The sequence below is a fragment of the Heterocephalus glaber genome, unplaced genomic scaffold (assembly GCF_053883595.1).
Source record: "Heterocephalus glaber isolate CG9 unplaced genomic scaffold, H.glaber_assembly_v1.0 deba00001444, whole genome shotgun sequence".
In the NCBI taxonomy this organism is placed as follows: domain Eukaryota; kingdom Metazoa; phylum Chordata; class Mammalia; order Rodentia; family Bathyergidae; genus Heterocephalus; species Heterocephalus glaber.
In genome coordinates, this window is record NW_028258297.1 from 32,390,721 (window position 1) to 32,413,511 (window position 22,791).

General features: G+C 45.2%; 1 protein-coding gene across 3 annotated transcripts; it reads left to right on the plus strand.

Annotated features, from left to right (window-relative positions):
- The first annotated feature begins 2 nt into the window (after positions 1 to 2).
- Tex52 (testis expressed 52) lies at positions 3 to 10,156 on the plus strand. 3 transcript variants are annotated; one of them, XM_087213581.1, is made up of 4 exons: positions 3 to 878; positions 3,219 to 3,810; positions 5,837 to 6,021; positions 6,555 to 7,508. In XM_087213581.1, the coding sequence occupies exons 1-3, from the start codon at positions 645 to 647 to the stop codon at positions 5,842 to 5,844; spliced, it is 834 nt and encodes a 277-aa protein (XP_087069707.1). In that variant the 5' UTR covers positions 3 to 644; the 3' UTR covers positions 5,845 to 6,021; positions 6,555 to 7,508. The 3 variants fall into 3 exon arrangements, with proteins under 3 accessions (XP_087069707.1, XP_087069706.1, XP_087069705.1); XM_087213580.1 differs by lacking the exons at positions 5,837 to 6,021; positions 6,555 to 7,508 and adding an exon at positions 7,607 to 10,156; XM_087213579.1 differs by having other exon boundaries at positions 3,219 to 6,021.
- The last annotated feature ends 12,635 nt before the right edge of the window (positions 10,157 to 22,791 follow it).

Below are 22,791 nucleotides of genomic sequence, written 5' to 3' on the forward strand. Positions count from 1 at the left end.
TCCTACCCCAACCTTCATTCCTTGAGATTGAACTCAGGGCCTTTGCACTGAGCTACATCAACAGCTTTTTAGCTTTGAGACAAGGTCTTTCTCACTAAGTTGCCCAGGCAGGATTTGCATGTACAATCCTGGCTTAGCCTGCCAGGATACAGGGATCACAGGCATGTGCCACTGTGCCTGGCTCTCCCATACCTTTTCTTTTTTTTTTTTTGATACCAGCAGTTGAACTCAGGACCTCCTGCTTGCCAGGCAGGCACAGCGCCACTGAGCTAAATCCCCAGCCCTCTCCCATAGCTTTCCTAATGCAGTGCTTACTTCGGCAGCACATGTGCCTTACCTTTTCTTATGCTGAAATTGCCAATTTTCCCAGTGCTGTCCTATACATCCCACCTCTTTCCTGTCATCCCAACCTTGTTTCTTGAGTTCTCTGGGCCTGTTAAGTCAAGCCCTTGTTGATTCCACAATAAGAGTGGCAGGTCACTGGAGCATAAGGAAAGGGGGAGCCCTGTTCCAGGGGTCTTATTATCACCACCAGGAGGCCTTTCCCGCTTTTTTGCTCCCTGAACTTTCCTGCAAGTCCCTCCAGAAGCAGCTCCTGTCACTTTATTTTGTAGCCAGAACAGACGAGTCACTTCTCTGTCTCAATGGAAAGGCAGGCAGAGCCCCCAGGGACTGGAGAGCCTCAGGTGACAGGTAAGGGCTTCTCTACATCACTAGTCAGGAAGTGTCACCATAGCAACTCCAGTAACAAACAATGGTGCCCCGAAAGGGCTCCTCACAAAGCTGTCCCTCCTGGCTCTGAGCCCAGAAGAATGGCCAATAACCCACCAGCACTCCGAGGGCCCAGTGATCCATGTCACAGAGAGCCTCTCCTGCAGGTAATCCACCTTTTCCTCTGGCTAGGCCAGAGGCTGGCCCTCTGGGCAGCAGGTCTCCTAGGGTGCAAACTCCTTTTCTGCTCAGCATTGCGACCTGGAAGCAGCTTGGATGGGAGGAGGTGCCAGTTAGCACAGATTGAATGTCGTATCTGAAACACTTGGTATAGGAAGTCTAGGATTTGATTTTTTTTTTAATCTTGGAGTGTGTATAGGCATAATGAGATATCTTGCAGGCAGGACCCAAGTCTAAACACAAAATTTGTTTTATATATACCTATGCACCTAGCCTTCAAGTCATTTTATTCAGTATTTTTAGTGTGCCTGTATTTTGACTGATGGATCACTTAAGGTTAGGTGTGGCACTTCCCACTTGTCATGCCATGTGATGCTCAGAAAGGTTCAGATTTTGAACATTGGATTTTGGATTCTCAGATTAGGGATGTTCAACCTGTACCACTACCACCACCCCCAGCCCATTTGTAGAAATGACTTAGGGGACAAGGCTCACAATACAGAGAGGCTAAGTGTGGTGGCACACACCTGTGATCCTACCACTTAGGAGGCTGAAACAGGAGGATTGCTCCAAGTTTGAGGCCAGCTGGGGTTACACAGTGAGTCCTTGTCTCCAGAAAACAAAATAAAAGCAAAGCCCTGGGGTAAATAGGAGAGAGGCATTTAAAAGATACTTTCATCCTGGCCAGACCACATGCTGAGCACTGCACCATGGCCCAGGTCCCAGTCTGCTGTTCATTCAGACACACAGTTTCCCTTTAGCAAGGTGTATTTGGACTCATGGCTTCAGAGATGTCTGTCCATGGTCACTCGGCTCTGTTGGCCTGGGCCTGTGGTGGCCCAGGACATCACGGTGGGTGCACACGGTGGAGGAGGCCTGTGACTCCTTGGTGGCCAGGAAGTTGGAGCGGGAGGAGGGTCCCCCTGTCCCCTCAGTGGCCACCACCAGTGACCTCACTTCCCCCCACTGAGCCCTGCCTCCTAATGGTGTCACTACCCACAGCACCACAGGCTGCAGCCAAGCCAGCAGGCATGGGCCTTGGGGCTCTTCCAAGCCATTGCAGGATGGTGACAGGACTTGCTTGTAGAACTGTGAGGGTTAGATGGGACATGCGTAAGCATCGGCAGTGTTGACACAGGTTTGCTACTGTTTATGTCCTGGTGGGCACAGGTGCAGCAAAGAGAAGGAGCTAACATTCTAGATGCTTTCCATATTTGCATTTTATTCTTAGTTTAAAAAATTTGTTTTAGGGCTGGGGATTTAGCTCAGTGGAATAGCGCCTGCCTGGCAAGTGTGAGGTCCTGAATTCCAAGCCCAGTACCAACCCCCAAATTTTGGGGGGGCCAGGGATTTAGCTCAGTGGCACCACGCCTGCCTCGCAAGAGCAAGATCCTGAGTTCCATCCCTGGTACCAGAAAAAAAAATTTTTTTGAGACAGGGTTTCACTATGCAGTTCACATTGCCCTTGAACTGAGAATGTAGTCCAGGCTGCTGTCGAACTCTTGGCGATCTTCCTGCCCCAGTTTCTTGAGTGCTGGGGTTCATAGCTATCCGCCACCAACCCTGGCTGTACTAGCATTTTAATGAGAAGTCAGAAGGAATAGTGCCTGCTTGTAATCCCAGAACTCTAGGAGGCTGAGGCAAGTGGATCAAAAGTTCAAGCCCAGATTGGACAACTAGGCTCTGTCTCAAATTAAAAAATGTGAACAGGGCTGGTGATAAAAACTCAGTGCAAGCCAGACATGGTGGCACAGGCCTGTAATCCCATCACTTGGGAGGCTGAGGCAGGAGGGTTGCCTTGAATTCAAGGCCGGCTCCGGCTACACAGTGAGTTTGAGGCCAGCCTGAATTACATAGCAAGACTCTGTCTCAAACAAAACAAAACAAAACAAAACCCCAAAATACAACAACAAAAAACTCAGTGCAAAGGTCCTGGCTCCAGTCATCAGTGCTGCTGCCAGGACAGCAAAAGTCAAAGGCTCATGCCATAAGAGAGAAATATTAGAGCCTGGGCTGCTATCTGGAGAAGGGCTTTCCACGTGCCACCAGGTGTCACCAAGAGCACTGGAAGGTGGCTCTCTGGAATGGCTGTCATGGGCCACTTCTAGGACCATGGGCTGGACAGAGGCCCTAGACAGGAATGTGGGGCATCAGAATGGGGGAGGGGGTCTATGGAAAATAATCCTATCATTTGGGGCAGGGGGACAGGAACGAGAGTCTCGGGTGGGAGAAGGCTGGCAGCTTGTGCCTGGAAGCAGAGTTCAGGGCCTGGCCCTAATGAGTCCCTGTGGGTACAGGCATCTCCAGCTCCAGTTTTCTCTTCCCAGTCGGTCCGAGCCAATGAACACCTCCTCCAGTACCTGACGTGGGCTCAGCGCCAGTTCCTCCTTCCCAGCGAATTCTGGGAGTTCCCTGGCTTCACCCGGCAAGCCTACCACCCGCTGGGCCTGCAGCGCGCGGGGGGGGGGGGGGGGCGGGCACCACCCCCACCCCCACCCCGCCCCTGCACAGAAATCAAGTCCACCGTGCGTCCGCGGCTGCTCTGCCCTTGGCAGGGTGCAGCTGAGCACACCTGGGGCTTCCACACGTGGCTTGATGTGGGACATCTGCCCGCCACCTTCCCCAAGCGGCCAGACAGGCCCTACGACAGCAGCGTCTGGTGCCGGTTCAGACACTCCCAGGTGCATGGCCTTCGGCCAGCAGAGCCCCCCGTGACCCCTCCCTCCAGGATGGGGCCAAACAGCTTCCTGACCTTCATCTGCTCCATGCCCATCTTCTTGGAGGGGAACAGGAAGAAGCAGGAGATTCTGAGGACAGTGAAAGAGCTGAAGGAAGCAGAGAAACTCAAGCTGAGGAGTGAAATGAGAGCACCCCTTGTGAACGCCCAGGACAACACCCTGCCCCTGTGGCCTTCAGGAAGTAAGAGGAGCACTTCCTTGGGGAGCACCTCCCCGCTGTGGGCCAGCCCCAAGCCCTCTCCTGTTTCTGTGTCTAACTCTGTACCCCAGCCTTCCTACATGCTGTCCCTATCCGTTGTGCTTTTCTTCATAGTGCTGGGCATGGAACCCAGGGCCTTGTACATGCTAGACAAGTGCTTGACCACCGAGCCGCACCCTAGCCTGACTCTTGTTTTCAGAATACAGTATAGCTAGAAAGACTGGTGGGAGTGGGAAAAGGCCACAAGAGGAGGCACTTAATTATTTAGCTTTAGTAAGGCAAAAGATTTATATGATCTGAGGAGTGCCACTTAGGGATTAACACCCACTAGGCTCTGGGGACACTGAGGAGTGTGATTCAGTCCCTGCCCTCTAGAGAGCCACCAAGCCAGGCCATCTGGCACTCAGGAGGCTGAGGCAGGAGGATGGCCGCGAGTTCAAGGCCAAGCTGGGCCACATAGTGGGTTCAAGGTCAGCCTGAACTGCATAGTGAGATCTGGTCCCCAAAATCAAAAGGGTTGGGATTTAGCTCAGTGGTTCCAGTGCCTGCCTTGCAAGTGCAAGGTTCTGAGTTCAATCCCTGGTACAAAAAAAAAAAAAAAAAAAAAGGGTCAGTGAATATGTGAAAGAGCTGAGCCAGGGACTAGGGTGTGGCACAGTGGTGGAGTGCTTGCCTAGCATGTTGAAAGCCCTGGGTTCCATCTCTAGCACTGAAAAAGAAAGAAGAAAGGAAGGAGAAAAGGGGGGGGGGAGAGAAATAACAGAAAAGAAAAGAAAAGGCCGGGGATGTAGCTCAGTGGTTCTGGTGCCTACCTCTCAAGCGCAAGGTCCTGAGTTCGATCCCTGGCACCAGGAAAAAAAAAAAAAAAAAAGAAAGAAAGAAAGAGAGAGACAAAAACCAAGCCAAAATGAGACACCATTGGAGAACTCAGGAGGGACTACTGTGAGCCTGCTGGTGTCCTCTGTGCCTGCTTGTCCCGGGCGCTTGCTGTGAAAGCCAGGGCTAAGGCTGAGGGGCAAAAAGCCTGCAGAAGGGTGAAGAGAAGAGCGGTAGAGCAGACAGGAACTGAAAGGAACTGTGAGTCCCCAGCTCCTCCCTCCCACCCACTGGGGGGGTCTCAGCAGCCAAGGCGTTTTTTGTGCACGGCTTTTGTCTGCTGTACTTGATGTGAAGCCTGCTGGTGGCTGATTTGTGCTAATGCAGGATCCAAAGGTGAATAAGACTTAGCACCCTGCTCAAAGAGATCCATGGTTGGATCTAATGCCTTTAGCTACATTATTTAACCCCTTGGGACTCTCTGGGAAGAAACTCTTACTAACCCCCTTTTACACATGAGCTGCCTGAAAGGGAGAGGTCAAGAATCTTGCCCCATTTCACACAGCCCCCAGGTCACAAACTTGCCATCGGATTATAACTTTAAAAAATATTTTGTTGTTTTTTTGAGACAGGATCTCATCACGAAGTTCAGGCTGACGTTGAGCTCATTATAGCTCAGACTGGTGAACTTACAGCAGTCCTCCTGCCTCAGCTTTCTCAGTGCTGGGCGTAAGCATGAACCATCATGCCTGGCTTTCTAAAAATGTTTCAAGCCTCACTTTTCCCTAGTGTGTACTGGAGATAAGCCCTGCACCTTACCAGCTTGGTAAGAGATTAAATGGCGCGAGCAGAAGGGGTGAGAGAAATGGCATCATTATCAGCAGGGCATTTCCGTGAAAGAAGGGAGCTGCTGTGGGCCCAGCCCCTGGAGCCAGCATGAAGGAAAGAGCCTTGGGCAAGCCTTCTTATTTGTTTTTTGTTGGCAGTGAGGATAAATGTTGAACCCAGGGATTTGAGCAGACACACGCTCTACCACTGAGTTAATTTCCAGCCCCTCAGGCAATGTTTTGCTGCTCACAGAGAAGGTGATATTTGTGCTGGACCTTGGAGGAGTTGTACAAATTCAGAGGTGGAGACAAGAAAGACCACTGAGAGGAAAAGCCTATCAAGTCTGTTTCTTCTTTCTGAACAGCTCTGTAAGAGAAGAGTAAAGAAAATTGTTCTACAATGACTGCAGGCCCTGGAGGGCACTTAGCATGCAGACAGCCCTGGGTTCAATCTCCAACACCAGAAGAGATAAAAAAAAAAGATTCTGGATCAGCCAGGGAGAGCACTGAGGCTGCAGGGCCCAGAGGACTTCAGATATGGGACCTGGATGTGAGTTGCAAGGCGCTGGGCTCTTGCTGGGAAATAAACAATTGTAAATGCAGTAGCTCTCAACCTTGACAGCAGATAAGAACAACCTGGGCTCTTTAAAAAAGCAGAGCCTGGGGCTGGGGATTTAGCTCAGTGGTTCCACTGCCTGCCTCACAAGTGCAAGGTCCTGAGTTCAATCTCTCGTACCAAAAAAAAAAAAAAGCTGAGCCTCAGCCAGGGCACAGTGGTGCATGCCTATAATCTCAGAACTTGGAGGCTAAGGCAGGATGACCACAAGATCATCTTAGCGAGGTCCTGCCTCAGAAAATTTAAAAAGGACTGGAGATGTAACTTGGTGAAAAGGTCTTGGGTTTAATCCTCACTACTACAAGAAAAAAAAGGCTGAACTTCACCCTGGAAATTCTAACTAAAATAACCCAGGGCACAGCCTGCGCATGGTTTTTATTTTATTTTTGGCACTGGTGTTGGGGTACATGTTAGGCAAACATTCTATCACTAAACTGTACCCCTCTGCCCTGTTGTATTGTTAAAAGGTCCCCAGGATGGTTCTAATGTGCAGTCATGGCTGAGAACCTCAGAATAAACCAACAGCAGCAAAGGAGAATGTCTGCTGCAACAGAAAACCTGCAACCATTCAACTGTTTTTAAAAAGCTGCATGGTAATCCCGGCTGTAATCCCAGCACTCAGGAAGCTGGGCCAGGAAGATTGCTGTGAGCTCAAGGTCAGCCTGTGCTACACAGGCCAGCCTGAATTACAGAACAGGAACCTGTCTCACCCCCCTGCCACGCCCCAAAGCCAATTTTCTACGATTCCATTTAAATACTATGGGCCAATAAAGAGGAAGTCACTGGCTTGCACTGAGTTGAGTGGCCTTCCCACAAGTACTTTGTTAGTGGACAAGGAAAATCTGAGGTACACTAAGAATCCAGCCGGGCGTGGTGGTGCACACCTGTAATCCCCAGCACTTGGGAGGCTGAGGCAGGAAGATCTCCACAAATTTGAGGCCAGTCTGTGCTACATAGAGAATTTAAGGCCAGCCTAAACTACATGGTGAGACCTGTCTTAAAAAAAAAAAAGAATCTGGATGACACTATATACAATATGTGAAAAGGATAGAAGATTTACTAGCTACACCATATAGCTAGTAAATGATCTATATGTATATAAATATATGATCTCACCTGCTTAATGCTAAAACACATGTAGGATACAGTGCAGAGTATTTGACATAGAGGAGATGGGACAGATTCCTACAACCTGGTGCCGACGCAGCTGGTGGAAGACAGGACCACCTTCCCTTCCAGCCTTTCCTACGGTGACTTTCACTCTCCCTTGACCTGTCTCCCCTCTCCACACCCCTCCCCAACAGGTCCTGGCACAAATCAACTGGGGGATGGTTTGAGTCTCAGGGCCTCCCTCTCCTGCCCAATGCACTTCCCACTGCTCTAGCCAGAAGTTGGCCCTGCCCAAACCCTCTGCCTCATTACCAGAAGAAGGTGCTAAAGCTGGCCTGGCTGCCCAGTATGCCCCTGAGTAAGGACCTCATAAGAGACTTCCAAGCCTTGCTGGATGATCTCGTTGCAGCGCCCCTCCACCATCTGTCCACGCACAGCTCAGCCAAGCCTCAGGGAGGAAGGGGAGAAGAAGGCCTGGACACATCTAGAAGAGGCTGCAGATAGTGAAGATCACAGCAAGCACCCATGCTCCCAGGTCCCGTGTTCCCAGCCCATGTTCCTTCAGCAGGAAGCCTCGGGCAGCCGTGGGACTCTGGCTTCTGTCAAACAGCTTCTCCACCATCTTCCCAAGCTCGCATCACCTTTGTACCCTGCACTCCTGAAGATGCTACTGAAAATCTCAGTTTTTCTATTTCTTCCTCAGAGGGTTCTCCCAGAAGGTGGGAGGACTAGGGCCAGGAGGGTGGATAAGGCAGCAGGACAGCAGAGGAAGAGAGAGAGAGAGAGAGAGAGGAGAGAGAGAGAAATTTGGGAAGATGAGACTACCCTCTCACTGCCCATTTGGAGAGAGCCTGGCATTGCTGAGCCAGGGGATCATCCCTGAGCTCACCCTCCCTGGACCATCTGCTGCCTGTATGGAAGGCAGATGCTGTGCTTGGGTACAGGTCCCCTGCAGGGACTCAGGAGCAGAGTTAGGCCTGGCTAGTTCTGGAAGGCAGGAGGACGGGACAGTCAGGTCTGGGGAGGGTCAGCCAGGTCTCTGGAGAGCACAGGAGTAGAATGAAGTAGAGACTCGGGGGAAGCCAGAGTGGTCATCCCGGAGCATGACGAGGGCCTGGGCCCTGTGCTGCAGTGCACTCAAGGCACCTCAGCTTTTCCCATGGGGGAGTCAGAGAAGCCTGCCGTGGAGGCAGCAAAGGGCAGCTGTCAGGAGGGAGCTGGCCCTGCTTGGAGAGCACTGAGTAGTGGATGTCGAGCCCCACTTCCCCTCTCTGTGTGTGGGTGGCCTGCCCAGCTGGCTTCTCTTGGCCTCCTGCCCACTGGCCTCTCTGTCTCCACCTTGTTCAAGCCCCATCCCACAGGCCCCAGGGAATCACTGCACCACAAGGTTTGGGCATCGGTTTCACCCCTAACCACCTGTGTGACCTTCGGGAAAGGCACCGTTCCCCTCTAGCTTTAAGGTTCCTCATCTGCTCAGTGGGAGTCACTGGGCTTTAAATAAGTGGGATAAATAAAACAAGAAAGTTCTGCGAAGTGTCTGGCACACTGCAGGCCTTCCCTGGATGAAGCTATCAGTACTGCTCATAGAATGAAAATGATACATAGGTTATTGTTCATTCATAGAAAGGAGTAGAGTACTGAGGTGCTGCAATATGAGTGAAAAGCGGAACTGCTGTGGAGCGAAAGAAGGAGACACAGGGCTGGGGATGTAGCTCAGTGGTCAGTGCCTGCCTTGAAAGTGCAAGGCCCTGAGTTCAATTCTTGGTACAGAAAAAAAAAAAGAGAAGGAGACACAAAGGCAGTGTAGCGCAGTATGATTCTAGCTGTACGAGATCCCTTGAAAAGGCAAGTTCAGAGACTGGAAGTAGAGAAGTCACCAGGGGCTTGGAGGAAAGGATGGTGGGAGTTATTTAGAAAGAGTTTCTGCTGTGGATGATGATGAAAAAGTTCTAGAACTAGATAGTGGTGATGACAGCACAATATTGTAAATGCTCTCTTTTTTTTGAGACAGGGTCTCACTTTATAGTGCAGGCTGTCCTTGAACTCACTATGTAGCCCAGGCTGGCCTTGAACTTGCAACGATCCTCCTGCCTCAGCCTCCCATGTTCTGGGATTATAGCCATGCACCACCATGCCTGGCTATTGTGAATGTTCTTAATGCCCTAGATTTGTACACTTACAAATGATGAAAATGATAAATTTTATAATATGTATTTTTTGCCACAATAAAAATTTTGAAAAAAGAATAAGGTACTGATATGTGAATAAACCTTGAAAACAATGTGACAATTAAGGCAGCCAGAGAGAAGGTGCCTGCAGCTTGCAGTGGTTTAGATGCGGTTTGAGCTCATATGTGGGCGGCTTGTGACAGGACAGGACCTTTAAGAGCTGGTACCAGTGAGAAGCATTTAGGGCATCGGGGGCACTGCCCCTCAGAAGGAATTAATGTCTATCTGGCTGAGTGAATTAGTTGTTCTCAAGAAAGCTGTTAAAAAAAGAGCAGGAACCTGACCTCTCCCGACTCTGGGTTCCTGTCACCATGTGGCCTCTCTCTCTCCCACACGCACCCACCACGACACCATGCATGGTGTGGCACAGCCCAGGGCACCTCACCAGAGTGGAACAGATGTTGGCGCAATATTCTCAAACCTCCAGAACTAGGAGCACAACAGACCTCTTTCCTTTGTACATACTTGGCCTCGGGTATTTTATTACAGCAATGGAAAATGAATGGATGTGTTGTGTGATTCATTTATATGATGTATCTAGGACAGACAGATCCATAGAGCTAGAAGATAAATTGAAAGCTACCAGGTGCTGGAGAAGGGGGAAATTAAAAATATTTTGAAAGATGTAGATGATGATTGTACACTATGACTGAACTAAATCCTACTGACATGTAAACTTCATAATGGTAAATTTTATGTCATGAATTTCACCTAAATTAAAAATAATTATAATACCCATGAATTGTGTAGTTTCCCACTTTCCTTTGCACTCCAAATCTGTAATTATGTTATGTAGTACTGCTGGCCCTCCACCTTTCATCATAGTGTGTGTGTGTAGGGGCAGAATCAAGGGTTGAAGAATTTCCTGAGTACTTCAGAGGAGTATCCATTCTCCCAAGCTAGATTAAGAAGAATGGTGAAGAGAAAGCATTCCCTTTACATAGGGTCCAACATTGTCAGAGCTAAGCAGGCCATTAGAAAACAAGTCTAATGCCCTAAATTTATTTTTTGAGATAGGGTCTTGATATGTAGCTCAAACTGGCCTCAAACTTGTGATCTTCCTGACTCAGTCTCTCAAGTGCTAGGCTTACAGATAAGTACAACTGTGCCTGGCTGGGTTTTTGCAAAATGAATCAAACCCAAGACTTCATACATGCCAGGCAAGTGCTCTGCCACTGACCTATACCCCAAACCTGTAATGCCATTGTTTTTTTAGATGGACAAGTGATGAAGAAGTGATCTCCTCTGGATCCAAAAACAAGCAGTCCCCGTCTTTCTGGTGGTAAAATAGGAGGCAGGAGCTAGGATTGCAGGGCCTGTGTTGTCACCCTGTTCTTCAGGCCACGTCTCCTCTCCAATGAGTTGCCCTGGAGACTTCAGGGGTTAGCGTGAGGATTTGGGGAGCAGGAGGAAGAAGGCCATTGGGACTTCTGGGAGCAAGTTTCCCCTCTCTGGTCTTAAGCTAGGGGAGGGCAAAAAGGAAGTGCATCACATCCCCACCTTGTCAGGCCCAGGTCACCCAACAAGCTCCCAACCTCAACTGGGACTTCTACCCTGTTCACTGCCTTCCCACAGCCTCTGAAGCGGCCTCTTCCTTGCTGTTAGAGTCGCTAGAACAGTCAGGTCCTCTTGTCCACTGACCTGCTGGAAGGCAGAAACAGAACTCCCAAAGCTCCGGAGCTCCAATGGGCCAGGAGATCTGGGGGACAACAGCAGCCATCCTTGCTCTGGCTTGGGCACTCTACTAAGGCAATTCCTAGCTCAGCCTGCTATGTACATGGCTAGCAACCACGAGCACCTCCCATTCCTGCCCTCCCCCCATATTAATGAATAGGGTGTTCTTGAAAGCTTTGGTGGGCTGGGCTGGGAAGTCCCTGTAACCTGGGCCTATGCTCCCTCCACACCTGCAGTGTGGCTCTGAGGAGGCAGAGAATTGGGTCAATAGACACTCTTCTCCCTGCACATGCCCAGCATGCCTCCTTCTTGGCCCTTCTGGTGCCACCAGCTTCAAGGACACCGATAATCCTGCCACAGAGAGCCTTAAGGACCACTTATGGGCCAACATTGCCCCTTCCCATGGGCCATGGTTCCAGACCTAGGCTGAGAGGGCAACTCCAGGCTACTGGGTTGCTGGGGGCCTGAGGATCATGCAGAGCCAAGCATGTGGCCAGCCAGGGTCTGTTATTGTACAATCTGCCAGGGTTGGCCATCTAATAGCTGTGCTCTAAAATGCCCCATTGCTGCTCCCTAAAATGACAAATCAGAGCTCAGGTCCTATCAGTATGCTTCCCTCAACTCAGCTCCCACTTTCCCAGCATGTCCTGCCCTATGGTTTCCACTCATGGTCTACTCTCTTGCTCCAAGCCCTTTGGCTTCATGCTTCTCCTTGACCAAGGAGCCATATTCTCAGTTGTACTCTCTTTTGGACCACAGGCATTTATTCTTTCCCTTGCACGATGGTAATAATTACTACTGCCCATTTGTCATGATAGTTAGTGGTTGCTGTGTCTATTCAAATGGTTGCCCATCTTACATTAATCCTGAGCCAACACCTCCTCTACAGGCCCTGGAACAGAGCCTCACAAATGCCTACATGCTTGTAGCTATTGTTGCCAGTGTTCAAATTCCAAGAAAGTAGTTTAGATGTATGGCTTCCTTCCTTTAAACCACCATTATTTTCACTGGGTGTTCATTAGCACTGACACCAGGCATCACGACTTGTCTCCTTGGCCATAGCTAGCAGCTCCTCTAGCCATAGTATAACCAGAATAGAGAGGTGATGTCTGTGAATGCCAAGGGCAGGCCCAAAGTTTAGGCACGGGCAAAGGAAAAAAGGAAAGGAGTGAAAGCAGGAGAAAAAAAATAAACAGGAGAGGGAAGAAGACAAGCACTGAAGCTAGAGGAAATGCAAGACCAGAATCTTTGCTAGAGCCTGGAGGTCCAGAATATTTGGAAGGAGTTGGGCAATTTTGCCAGATTTTCTGAGGGTACTCACAGGATCAAGATTTGGGATATGAGCTGGGTGCAGCTGCACATGCTTATAATCCAAGCTACTCAGGAGGCTGAGGCAGAAGAATCACAAGCTTGAGGACAGCCTTGGGAACTTAGTAAGAAATTGTTTCAAAATAAAATGGAAATGACTGAGGATGTAGTTTAGTGGTAGAGCTCATGCTTAGCATCACGTGTGAGGCTCTGGTTCAGTCTCAAGTACTGCAAATAGTGAAAAAAAAAAGGTCAAAGAACTGTTTTAGTGCAATTTTTCATCACTATAATGAAATATGTGAGGCAGGGTGCTTTAGAAAGAAAAAAGGTTTAGGGGCTGGGGATGTAGCTCAGTGGCGCTGTGCCTGCTTTGCAAGCACAAGGTCCTGGATTCAATCCCCAGTACAAAAATATAAAAAAGAAAGAAAAGAAAAAAGGTTTGTTTAGCTTACAATTTAGAAGACTAGAAGTGCAAATGTCACAGTGCAGAGTTTGGTGACGGGTCCTCTGGGCTGCCACTCTCATGGTCTTGGGCTGGACACATGCATCGTAGTTCTGCTGTCTCCTGCTCAAAGCCAGGCTGTTGTCCCAGAGACCGGATGGAGATCAGCACTATGTCTCAGCAACAAGAAAGTGACTAAGACACAGGACCTAAATTGCCCAGTCTGGTCTTGAATTTGTGACTCTTCTGCTTCAGCCTCCAGAGAAGCTGGGATTATAGGCGTGCACATTTTGTCCAGCAAATCTATGTGTTTTTGTTCCTATAGCAATCCAATCCAGATCTCCACATGTGCTAGGCAAGTGCTCTACTGTTGTAGCAAATCTGGACCAGGAAAGACCAAACTCACTCGAGAGGTGGAGGAAAGCTAAGGGTTCATTGACTGGCTGGCCCAGTGGGGCTAAGTGCTCTCTAAAGACTTGCACCCTGAAATGTAAGAAATGGGGGAGCCTTATACAGTAGTTGAAGTTGGGGTGGGCTTGGAATGAGTGAAACGTAGTTTTACAAAAAGAGAAGCAGATAACGTAACTGTCTTGAGGTTGGGGCTTTCTTTAGGAACAGGATGTTCACATAGCATACATTTAGGGCTAACAGAGAGAACATAACAGGATACACATTGTGAACGCTAAAGGTAACAGGGTATATATTGTGGTAGCTTACATTATATTTAAATATAAAGTATTACCTACTACACTTGTTTCTGGGTACATAGGAACAAAATAAGAGCCTGGGGGAATTCTTTTCTTTTTTTGTATTAAATTCTTTTATTGGTACATTGTAGGTATACAACACAATTACATTTCTCATTGGGAATTGTACCTTTACATAATGCATCTTGGTTCTTATTTTTTCCCCATTCCTAGCCCTCCCTTCACCCCCTCCACCCTTCCCTATTTACAAAGACTTTATTTCCATTTTTTCCATTTCTCATCATTTTTTCCTTTCCCTTCTTTCCTTTCCCCTGCGCCTCCCACTGCCCCTACCCCTTTGGACCTTTCATTCCTATTTTACATTATCAATTATTCATTCTAATCATTGGTACATTTTAGGTATACAATATAATGACATTCATCATTGGAAATTTGCACCTTTACATAGTCTCTCTTGGTTCTTGTTTTTCACTCTTGCCCAGCCCTCCCTTCAACCCCTCCAGTCCTCCCTATTTACAAAGATTTTGTTCCTATTTTTCCATTTTCTCATATTAATCCCATTCCCTTCTATCCTTTCCCCTAGCCCTCCCACTTCCTTCCCCTTTGCCCCTTTTCTTCCTATTTCACATGACCTATTATACATTTAGTCCTTATTTACACTTTCAGTTTCTCACACCAGAGAAACTATTTGGTATTTACACATGTGTGTCCTATTTATTTCACTTAAGAGTATCGCCTCAATGTGCATCCACTTAGTTATAAATGTCTCTAATTTCTCATTTTTTATGGCTGAGTAGTACTCCATTTTATAAAAACACCACATTTTCTTTATCCAGTCTCCAGTTGATGGGCATTTGGGCTGTTTCCAAGTTTTAGCTATTACAAACTGCGCTGCTATGAACATGGGTGCACATATATCATTGTGGTATGATTCTTTTAATTCTTTGGGGAAGATCCCAGCAGTGGAATAGTGGGGTCAAATGGGACTTCCAGTCCTAGTTCTTTGAGGTATCTCCATACTGATTTCCACAGTGCTTGCACCAGTCTACACTCCCCCCAGCAGTGGAGCAGGGTTCCTCTTTCCCCACAGCCCCACCAACATTTGTTATTGGTTGATTTCATGATAGCAGCCATTCTTTCTGGAGTGAAGTGGAATCTCAGCATTGTTTTCATTTGCATCTCTCGAATGACCAGTGATGTTGAACATTTTTTCATGTATTTATTTGCTATTTCTACTTCTTTGTGTGAGAAATGTCTGTTCATTTCAGATGCCCATTTTTGGATTGGGTCTTTAAATTTGGGAGGTCTGATCTTTTTAAGTTCTTTATAGATTTGAGATAGTAGACCTTTGTCTGAAGAAGAGCAGGTGAAGATTTTTTTCCCACATTGTGGGTTGTCTCTTCACGCTGCTGGTGGTTTCTCTTGCTGTGCAGAAGCTTTTTAATAAGAAGAGATCCCATTTGTTGATTGTTTGTGCTAGTTCATGGGCACCTGAGGTTTTGTTCATAAAATCTTTTCCTACACTGATGTCTTCAGGGATTCTACCTAACCTCTGTTCCAACTGGTTCAGAGTTTCTATTTTAATATTTAGATGTTTAATCCACTTTGATTTTAGTTTAGTGCATGGTGAGAGATACAGGTCTAGTTTTAATCTTTGGCAAGTTGAAGCCCAATTTTTCCAGCACCATTTATTAAAGAGGCTATCTTTCCTCCAGGGAGGGTGTTTGGCTCCTTTGTCGAAGATGAGATGGCTGTGTCTGGCATTGTTTCTGCATCTTCTAATCTGTTCCACTGGTCCTCAAGCCTGTTTCTTTGCCAGTACCATGCTGTTTTTATCACAGTAGCTTTGTAGTATAGTTGCAGGTTGGGGATTGTGGTACCCCCTGCCATGTCTCTGTTACCTAGAATTGCTTTTGCTATTCTGGGTCTCTTCTTTCTCCAAATGAATTTTTGGATTTTTTTCTCAAGGTCTATGAAGTATGCTGCTGGGATCTCAATTGGAATTGCATTAAATCTGTATAGCAGTTTTGGAAGTATGGCCATTTTCACTATATTAATCCTTCCTACCCAGGAGCAGGGGATGTCTGTCCATTTTCTGATATCATCTTCAATCTCTCTTTTCAGAGTGCCATAGTTTTCAGAGAAGAGGTCTTTGATGTCTTTCGTTAGGATGATTCCTAGGTATTTCAGTTTTTTGGATGCTATTGTGAAAGGAATTATTTGCCCTATTTCTCTCTCAGTGAGTCTGTTATTGGTGTAGAGGAAAGCTATTGATTTTTGTGTGTTGACCTTGTAACCAGCTACTTGACTGAATTTGGTTATTAAGTCTAGAAGACTTTTGGTGGAGTTCTTGGGGTCTTCTATATAGAGTATCATGTCATCTGCAAATAATGACAATTTGACTTCTTCATTTCCTATCTTTATTCCTTTTATTTCTTTCTCTTGTCTAATTGCTGTGGCTAATGTTTCCAGAACTATATTGAACAAGAGTGGTGATAGTGGACATCCTTGTCTTGTTCCTGATTTGAGTGTGAAGGATTTCAGTTTTTGACCATTTAGTATGATATTGGCTGTTGGTTTTTCATAGATGGTTTCTATCAGTTTGAGGTAGAGACCATCTATTCCAATTTTTTGTAGGGTTTTTATCATAAATGCATGTTGGATTTTGTCAAATGCTTTTTCTGCATCTATGGAGATAATCATATGGTTTTTGTCCTTGGCTCTATTGATATAGTGTATTACATTAATTGATTTGCATATATTGAACCATCCCTGCATCCCTGGGATGAATCCCACTTGATCAGGGTGTGTGATCTTCTTGATGATCTTCTGCATTCTGTTTGCCAGGATCTTATTAAGGATTTTTGCATCTATGTTCATTAGTGAGATTGGCCTATAGTTCTCTTTTTCATTTGAGTCTTTCTCTGCTTTGGGGATCAAGGTGATGCCTGCTTCCAAGAATGAATTTGGAAGTGTTGCTTCCCTTTCAATTTCACTGAAGAGTTTAAACAGTAGCGGCAGCAGTTCCTCTCTAAATGTCTTGTAGAATTCAGCAGTGAAGCCATCAGGGCCCGGGCTTTTCTTAGGTGATAAGTTTTTAATTACATTTTCAATTTCATTGGTTGATATTGGGTTGTTCAGAAGTTTTAGGTCTTCTTCGTTCAACTTTGGTAATTCATATGTATCTAGGAATCTGTCCATTTCTTCTGTGTTTTCCATCTTATTGGCATATAGGTTCTGGAAGTAAGTATTGATGATCATCTGGATTTCTGCTGGGTCTATTGTAGTTTCACCCTTTTCATTCCTAATTGCATGGATTTGGGCCTTTTCTTTCCTTTTTCTGACAAGGTTGACTAAAGGTTTATCAATTTTGTTGATTCTTTCAAAGAACCAACTCTTGGCTTCATTGATTTTTTGTATTGTTCTCTTAGTCTCCATTGCATTGATTTCTCCTCTGATCTTTATAATTTCTTCCCTTGTATGAGCTTTGGGGTTGTCCTGCTCTTCTTTTTCTAGAAGCTTGAGGTTCAGCATCAGGTTGTTTAATTGGGCTCGTTCTGTTTTCCTAATATGCGTATTCACTGCTATGAATTTCCCTCGTAAGACTGCTTTCATTGTGTCCCATAGATTCCGATATGTTGTATTGTCATTGTCATTTAATTGAAGGAACTGTCTGATTTCTTCTTTAATTTCCTCTGGGACCCATTGGTTATTCAGAAGTGTGTTGTTCAATTTCCACGTGTTTATGAAATGTTTTGAGTTTCTTTTGCTATGGATCTCCAATTTCATCGCACTATGGTCTCATAATATACAGGGGATAACTTCAATTCCTTTGCACTTACTTAAACATGTTCTATGTGTGAGTATGTGGTCTGTTTTGGAGAATGACCCATGTGCAGCTGAGAAGAATGTGTATTCTGATTTTGTGGGGTGGAAGACTCTGTAAACATCTGTTAAGTTCATTTGTTCAAGAGTTCGACTGAGTTCTAGTATTTCATTACTTATTTTTAGTCTAGTTGATCTATCTATTTGTGACAGTGGGGTGTTGAGGTCTGCCTGGGGGAATTCTTAAGGCCTGGAGGCTTAAAGTTGAAAATTTCTGTATTACTACCACTGAGCTACCTAAATATAAGTTTTGTTTTGTTTTTGCAGTGTTCGTGATCAAACCCAGGGCTTTTGGAATGCTAGACAAGCCCTTGTGAGATGTATTTAAACCACCACTGCCCAATAAAAATATAATAGAGCTATATATGAAAATTTAAAATATTCAATTGCTGTGGCTGGGGTCATAGCTCAGTGAGACAGAATGTGTCTAGCGTGCACAAAGCCTGAGGTTATGGCCTCCACACTGCAATAAATTAAAAAAAAATTTAGTTGACACATTAAAAAAGGGGAAACAAAGTAAAATTAATCTTTATAATATATATATTTAACCCAATAGATAAAAAATATTATCTCTATATAATAATGAGATGTTTCACATTGCTTTTTTTTGGTACTGGAGATCGAACTCAGGACCTTATGCTTGTGAGGCAGGTGCTGGAACCACTGAGCTAAATCCCTGGCCCTCACATTGCTTTTTGTATTGCTTTCAAATCTAGTGTGCATTTTATACTACAGTACGCCTCAGTTTGGACTGGGCATATCTCATGATCAATAACCATATGGGCACAAGTCTAGAATTACCAGTGGTTGTAGGAGTATAGCTTAGAGTGTGTACGTAATATAGGTGAGGTCTTGGGTTCCATCCCCAGTATTAAAAGAAAAAAGAACTAGTAATAAATATCTGACTCATAAGGAAAAATACGAGGTGTACTCTGGTTTAATCAAATTAGCAATGATCTTGCCTCTGAGAAACATCATTGGCTATGATACTGCCCCCACAGTCTGGTTTTATCTAAAGACAGACATTTTTGTAGAAGGCCTTCAAGCACAAGGATGAAAGCCCAAGAAAATCTTACTTTTCAATTCCCTTCTTGGCTTTAATCATCAGTGGGAACACAGCCCCCAGCCTCCTGGCCAGCTTAGAAAATGCCCAGCAGTGTTCCTCATGCTTTGTTCTGTGGAGGGACCCCAGGCCCCTGCAGCTCTGTCAGGGAAGGAATATGAGAGAAGAGGAATGGGTCTGGCTCCTGTCATAGCAGAGAGGAAGCTCTGTACCCTGCCTGCCTGGCATCTTGATGGGAGGAGCTGGGCCATGCACAGAGGACACTGAGATGCTCGTCTATCCCATGTACAGCATGCAGAGTGTGGGACACAGATCCTCATCGACCCTAGCCCATCTTCTCTCTGCCTGGAAAAACCCTCCAGGTATCTCCACGGACCTCTACACTATGGTCTCTGCATAATGTCATCTCCTCTAAAAGAGCCACCCCCCACCCCCACCCCCAGCACTCCTCATTCTCTTACTCTGCTTTTTATTCATTTATTTACTTTTTCAGCTCACATCACTATCTGACTTGATAAATGCAGTAGCTCACTGTCTGGACTCCTCATCCAAATACAAAATTCATGAGGGCAAAGGTTTCATCTGGGTACCATGGTATACTTGGTGTCTGGGACATAATAGGTGCCCATTAAACATTTCTTTTCTGAACACCAGGACAACTTCATTCACAGGAGAACCAGTGTGGTGAATGAGTCATATCTTGCAGTTTTTATGCAAAATTTCTGAATTTAGAATTAACTCTTTGACATTTATGTGAACCACAAAATGAAACAAAGGAGAGAAATAACAGACATTTTCCAACTCTTTCAGAAATAAAAAACACCACTTCTATTCCAAATCACTCAGAATGGCTTAATCTTCCTAAATAGTGTTCCTGAAAGGTTCCCCCCCTTATCATTAGAGATCAATGTAGTTATCCTTGTCACTAGATTTTCTTTCTTTGAGATGGCGTTTCTCCTGCCTCAGCCTTCCAAGCATGTTCTTTTGAATTCTGTAACTGTGAAGTAAGAAAAAAAAATGATAAGGGAGGATACTAAGAGGAGTTATTTGTTTTTTTTTTAGTTCTTTCATTGGTACATTTTAGGTATAAAATTCATTTACATTTATCATTGGGTGTTTGTACCTGTACATGATGTATCTTGGTTCTTATTTTTTTCCCCATTACCTGTGCACCCTTCACCCCCTCTGCCCTTCCCTATTTACATAGATTTCATTTCCATTTTTTTTCTTTTGTCATAGTTTTTCCTTTCCCTCTTTTCCTTTCCCCTTCCCCTCCCTTCACTTCTTCACCTTTGGACCTTTTTTCCTATTTCAAAACTATCAATTATTTATTTTAATCATTTTAACCCTTGTTTACACTATCAGTTTCTCACACTAGAGAAACTATTTGGTATTTACACATGTGTGTCCTATTTATTTCACTTAAGAGTATGGCTTCGATATGCATCCATTTAGCTATAAATGACTCTAGTTTTTCATTCTTTATGGCTGAGTAGTACTCCATTTTATAAAAAAACCCACATTTTCTTTATCCAGTTTGCAGTTGATGGGTACTTGGGCTGCTTCCAAGTTTTAGCTATTACAAACTGTGCTGCTATGAACATGGGTGCACATATATCACAGTGGTATGATTGTTTTAATTCTTTTGGGGACGATACCCAGCAGGGGAATAGCTGGGTCAAATGGGACCTCTAGTCCTAGTTCTTTGAGATATCTCCATACTGACTTCCACAGTGGTTGCACCAGTCTACACTCCCACCAGCAATGGAGAAGGGTTCCTTTCTCCCCACACCCCCGCCAGGATTTGTTATTTGTTGATTTCTTGATAGCAGCCATTCTTTCTGGGGTGAGGTGGAATCTCAGTGTTGTTTTCATCTGCATCTCTCAAATGACGAGTGATATTGAACATTTTTTCATATATTTGTTTGCTGCTTTTACTTCCTTGTCTGAGAATTGTCTGTTCATTTCAGATGCCCATTTTTGAATTGGGTCTTTGAATTTGGGGGGTCTGATTTTTTTCAGTTCTTTACATATTCTAGATAGTAGTCCTTTGTCTGAAGTACAGCTGCTAAAAAATTTTTCCCATATTGTAGGTTGTCTGTTAGCTCTGTTGGTGGTTTCTTTTTTTTTTTTTTGGTACCGGGGTTTGAACTCAGGTCCTTGCGCTTGCAAGGCAGGCGGTGGAACCACTGAGCTAAATCCCCGGCCCTGTTGGTGGTTTCTTTTGCAGTGCAGAAGCTTTTTAATAAGATGAGATCCCAGTTGTTGATTCTTTCTGCTAGTTCCTGTGCTGCTGAGGTTTTGTTCATGAAGTCTTTTCCTATGCCAATGTCTTCAACAGTTCTACCTAACTTATCTTCCAGCAGGTTTAGTGTTTCTATCTTAATATTTATATCTTTAATCCACTTTGATCTTAGTTTAGTGTATAGTAATAGGTATGGGTCTAGTTTCAATCTTTGGCAGGTTGAAATCCAGTTTTTCCAACACCATTTATCAAATAGGCTATCTTTCCTCCAACGATGGTGGTTGGCTCCTTTGTCAAAGATGAGGTGGCTGAGCATGTCTGGAGTTATTTCTGCATCTTCTAATCTGTTCCACTGATCCTCAGGTCTGTTCCTTTGCCAGTACCATGCTGATTTTATCACAGTAGCTTTGTAGTATAGTTTCAAGTTGGGGATTGTGATACCCCCAGCCATGTCTCTGTTGCTTAGAATTGCTTTAGCTATTCTAGGTCTCTTATGGTTCCAAATGAATTCTTGGATTGTTTTCTCTAGCTCTGTGAAGTATATTGTTGGAATTTCAATTGGCATTGCATTGAATCTATATAGTAGTTTTGGAAGTATGGCCATTTTCACTATATTGGTTCTTCCTACCCAGGAGCAAAGGATGTCTTTCTATTTTCTTGTATCCTCTTCAATCTCTTTTTTCAGAGTGCTGTAGTTTCATTGTAGAGGTCTTTTGCTTCCTCTGTTAGATTGATTCCTAGATATTTCATTTTTTTGGTTGCTATTGTAAAAGGAATTGTTTCCCTAATTTCTCTCTCAGTGAGTCTGTTATTTGTGTACAAGAAGGCTATTGTTTTTTGAGTGTTGACCTTGTTTCCAGCTACTCTACTGAATCTGTCAATTAAGTCTAGAAGTCTTTTGGCAGAGTTTTTTGGGTCTTCTATGTAAAGTATCATATCGTCAGTAAATAATGACAGTTTAACTTCTTCTTTTCCTATCTTTATTCCTTTTATTTCTTTCTCTTTTCTAATTGCTATGGCTAATGTTTCCAGAACTATATTGAACAGGAGTGGTGATAGTGGGCATCCTTGTCTTGTTTCTGATTTTAGCATGAAAGTTTTCAGTTTTTGACCATTTAGTATGATGTTGGCTGTAAGATAAAGACCTTCTATTCCAATTTTCTGTAGGGTTTTTATTATGAATGGGTGCTGGATTTTGTCGAATGCTTTTTCTGCATCTATTGAGATGATCATATGGTTTTTGTCTCTGACTCTGTTGATATGGTGTATTACATTTATTGATTTTATGAATCTTGAACCATTCTTGCATCCCTGGGATAAATCTGACTTGTTCAGGGTGTATGATCTTCTTGATGACCCTCTGTATTCTGTTTGCCAGTATCTTGTTGAGGATTTTTGCATCTATGTTCATTAGGGAGATCGGCCTGTAGTTCTCTTTTTGGGTTGGGTCTTTCCCTGCTTTTGGAATCAAAGTAACACTTGCTTCCAGGAATGAATTTGGAAGTATTGCTTACCTAAGGGGAGTTATTTGGAAAGACACAGATAACTCACCTAAGGATACAAAGTAGCCTCAGAATATTCCCTGGAATTCTCCACCATTTCATCACAGAGATTTCTTCAGCCCTTAAGGAGAAAAATCTCAGATGTTTTTAACACTAGAACATTCTTTTTCTCTTGCAATTTGGAGGAAGACCAAGACCATGTCAGGGTCTAGAGCCCAGACCCCAGGGGTAATTAGCTGAAGACTGACACTCATCAGTTGGCAGTGACAGACTGGGGAGGCGAGGGGTAGCTCACTCATGCTGCCCTCCCTGTTCTGACCCAGTCATTGCCCAGCACCCAACTGGCTGGAGTGAACACTGGGTGGAGCCAACAGCTGAGCAGTGGACTGCAGAGCCGCCCCTAGTACACTCAGTCTGCCTGCCACTGCCTTCTCTGGCCAGGACCCCGGAAGGGGGCGCACCCCAGAGCCTGCCAGCTGCAAGCCCTACCAACCCTCCCTCTCCAGCCAGAGCCACATTCCCTATGCTGCAACCTCAGGA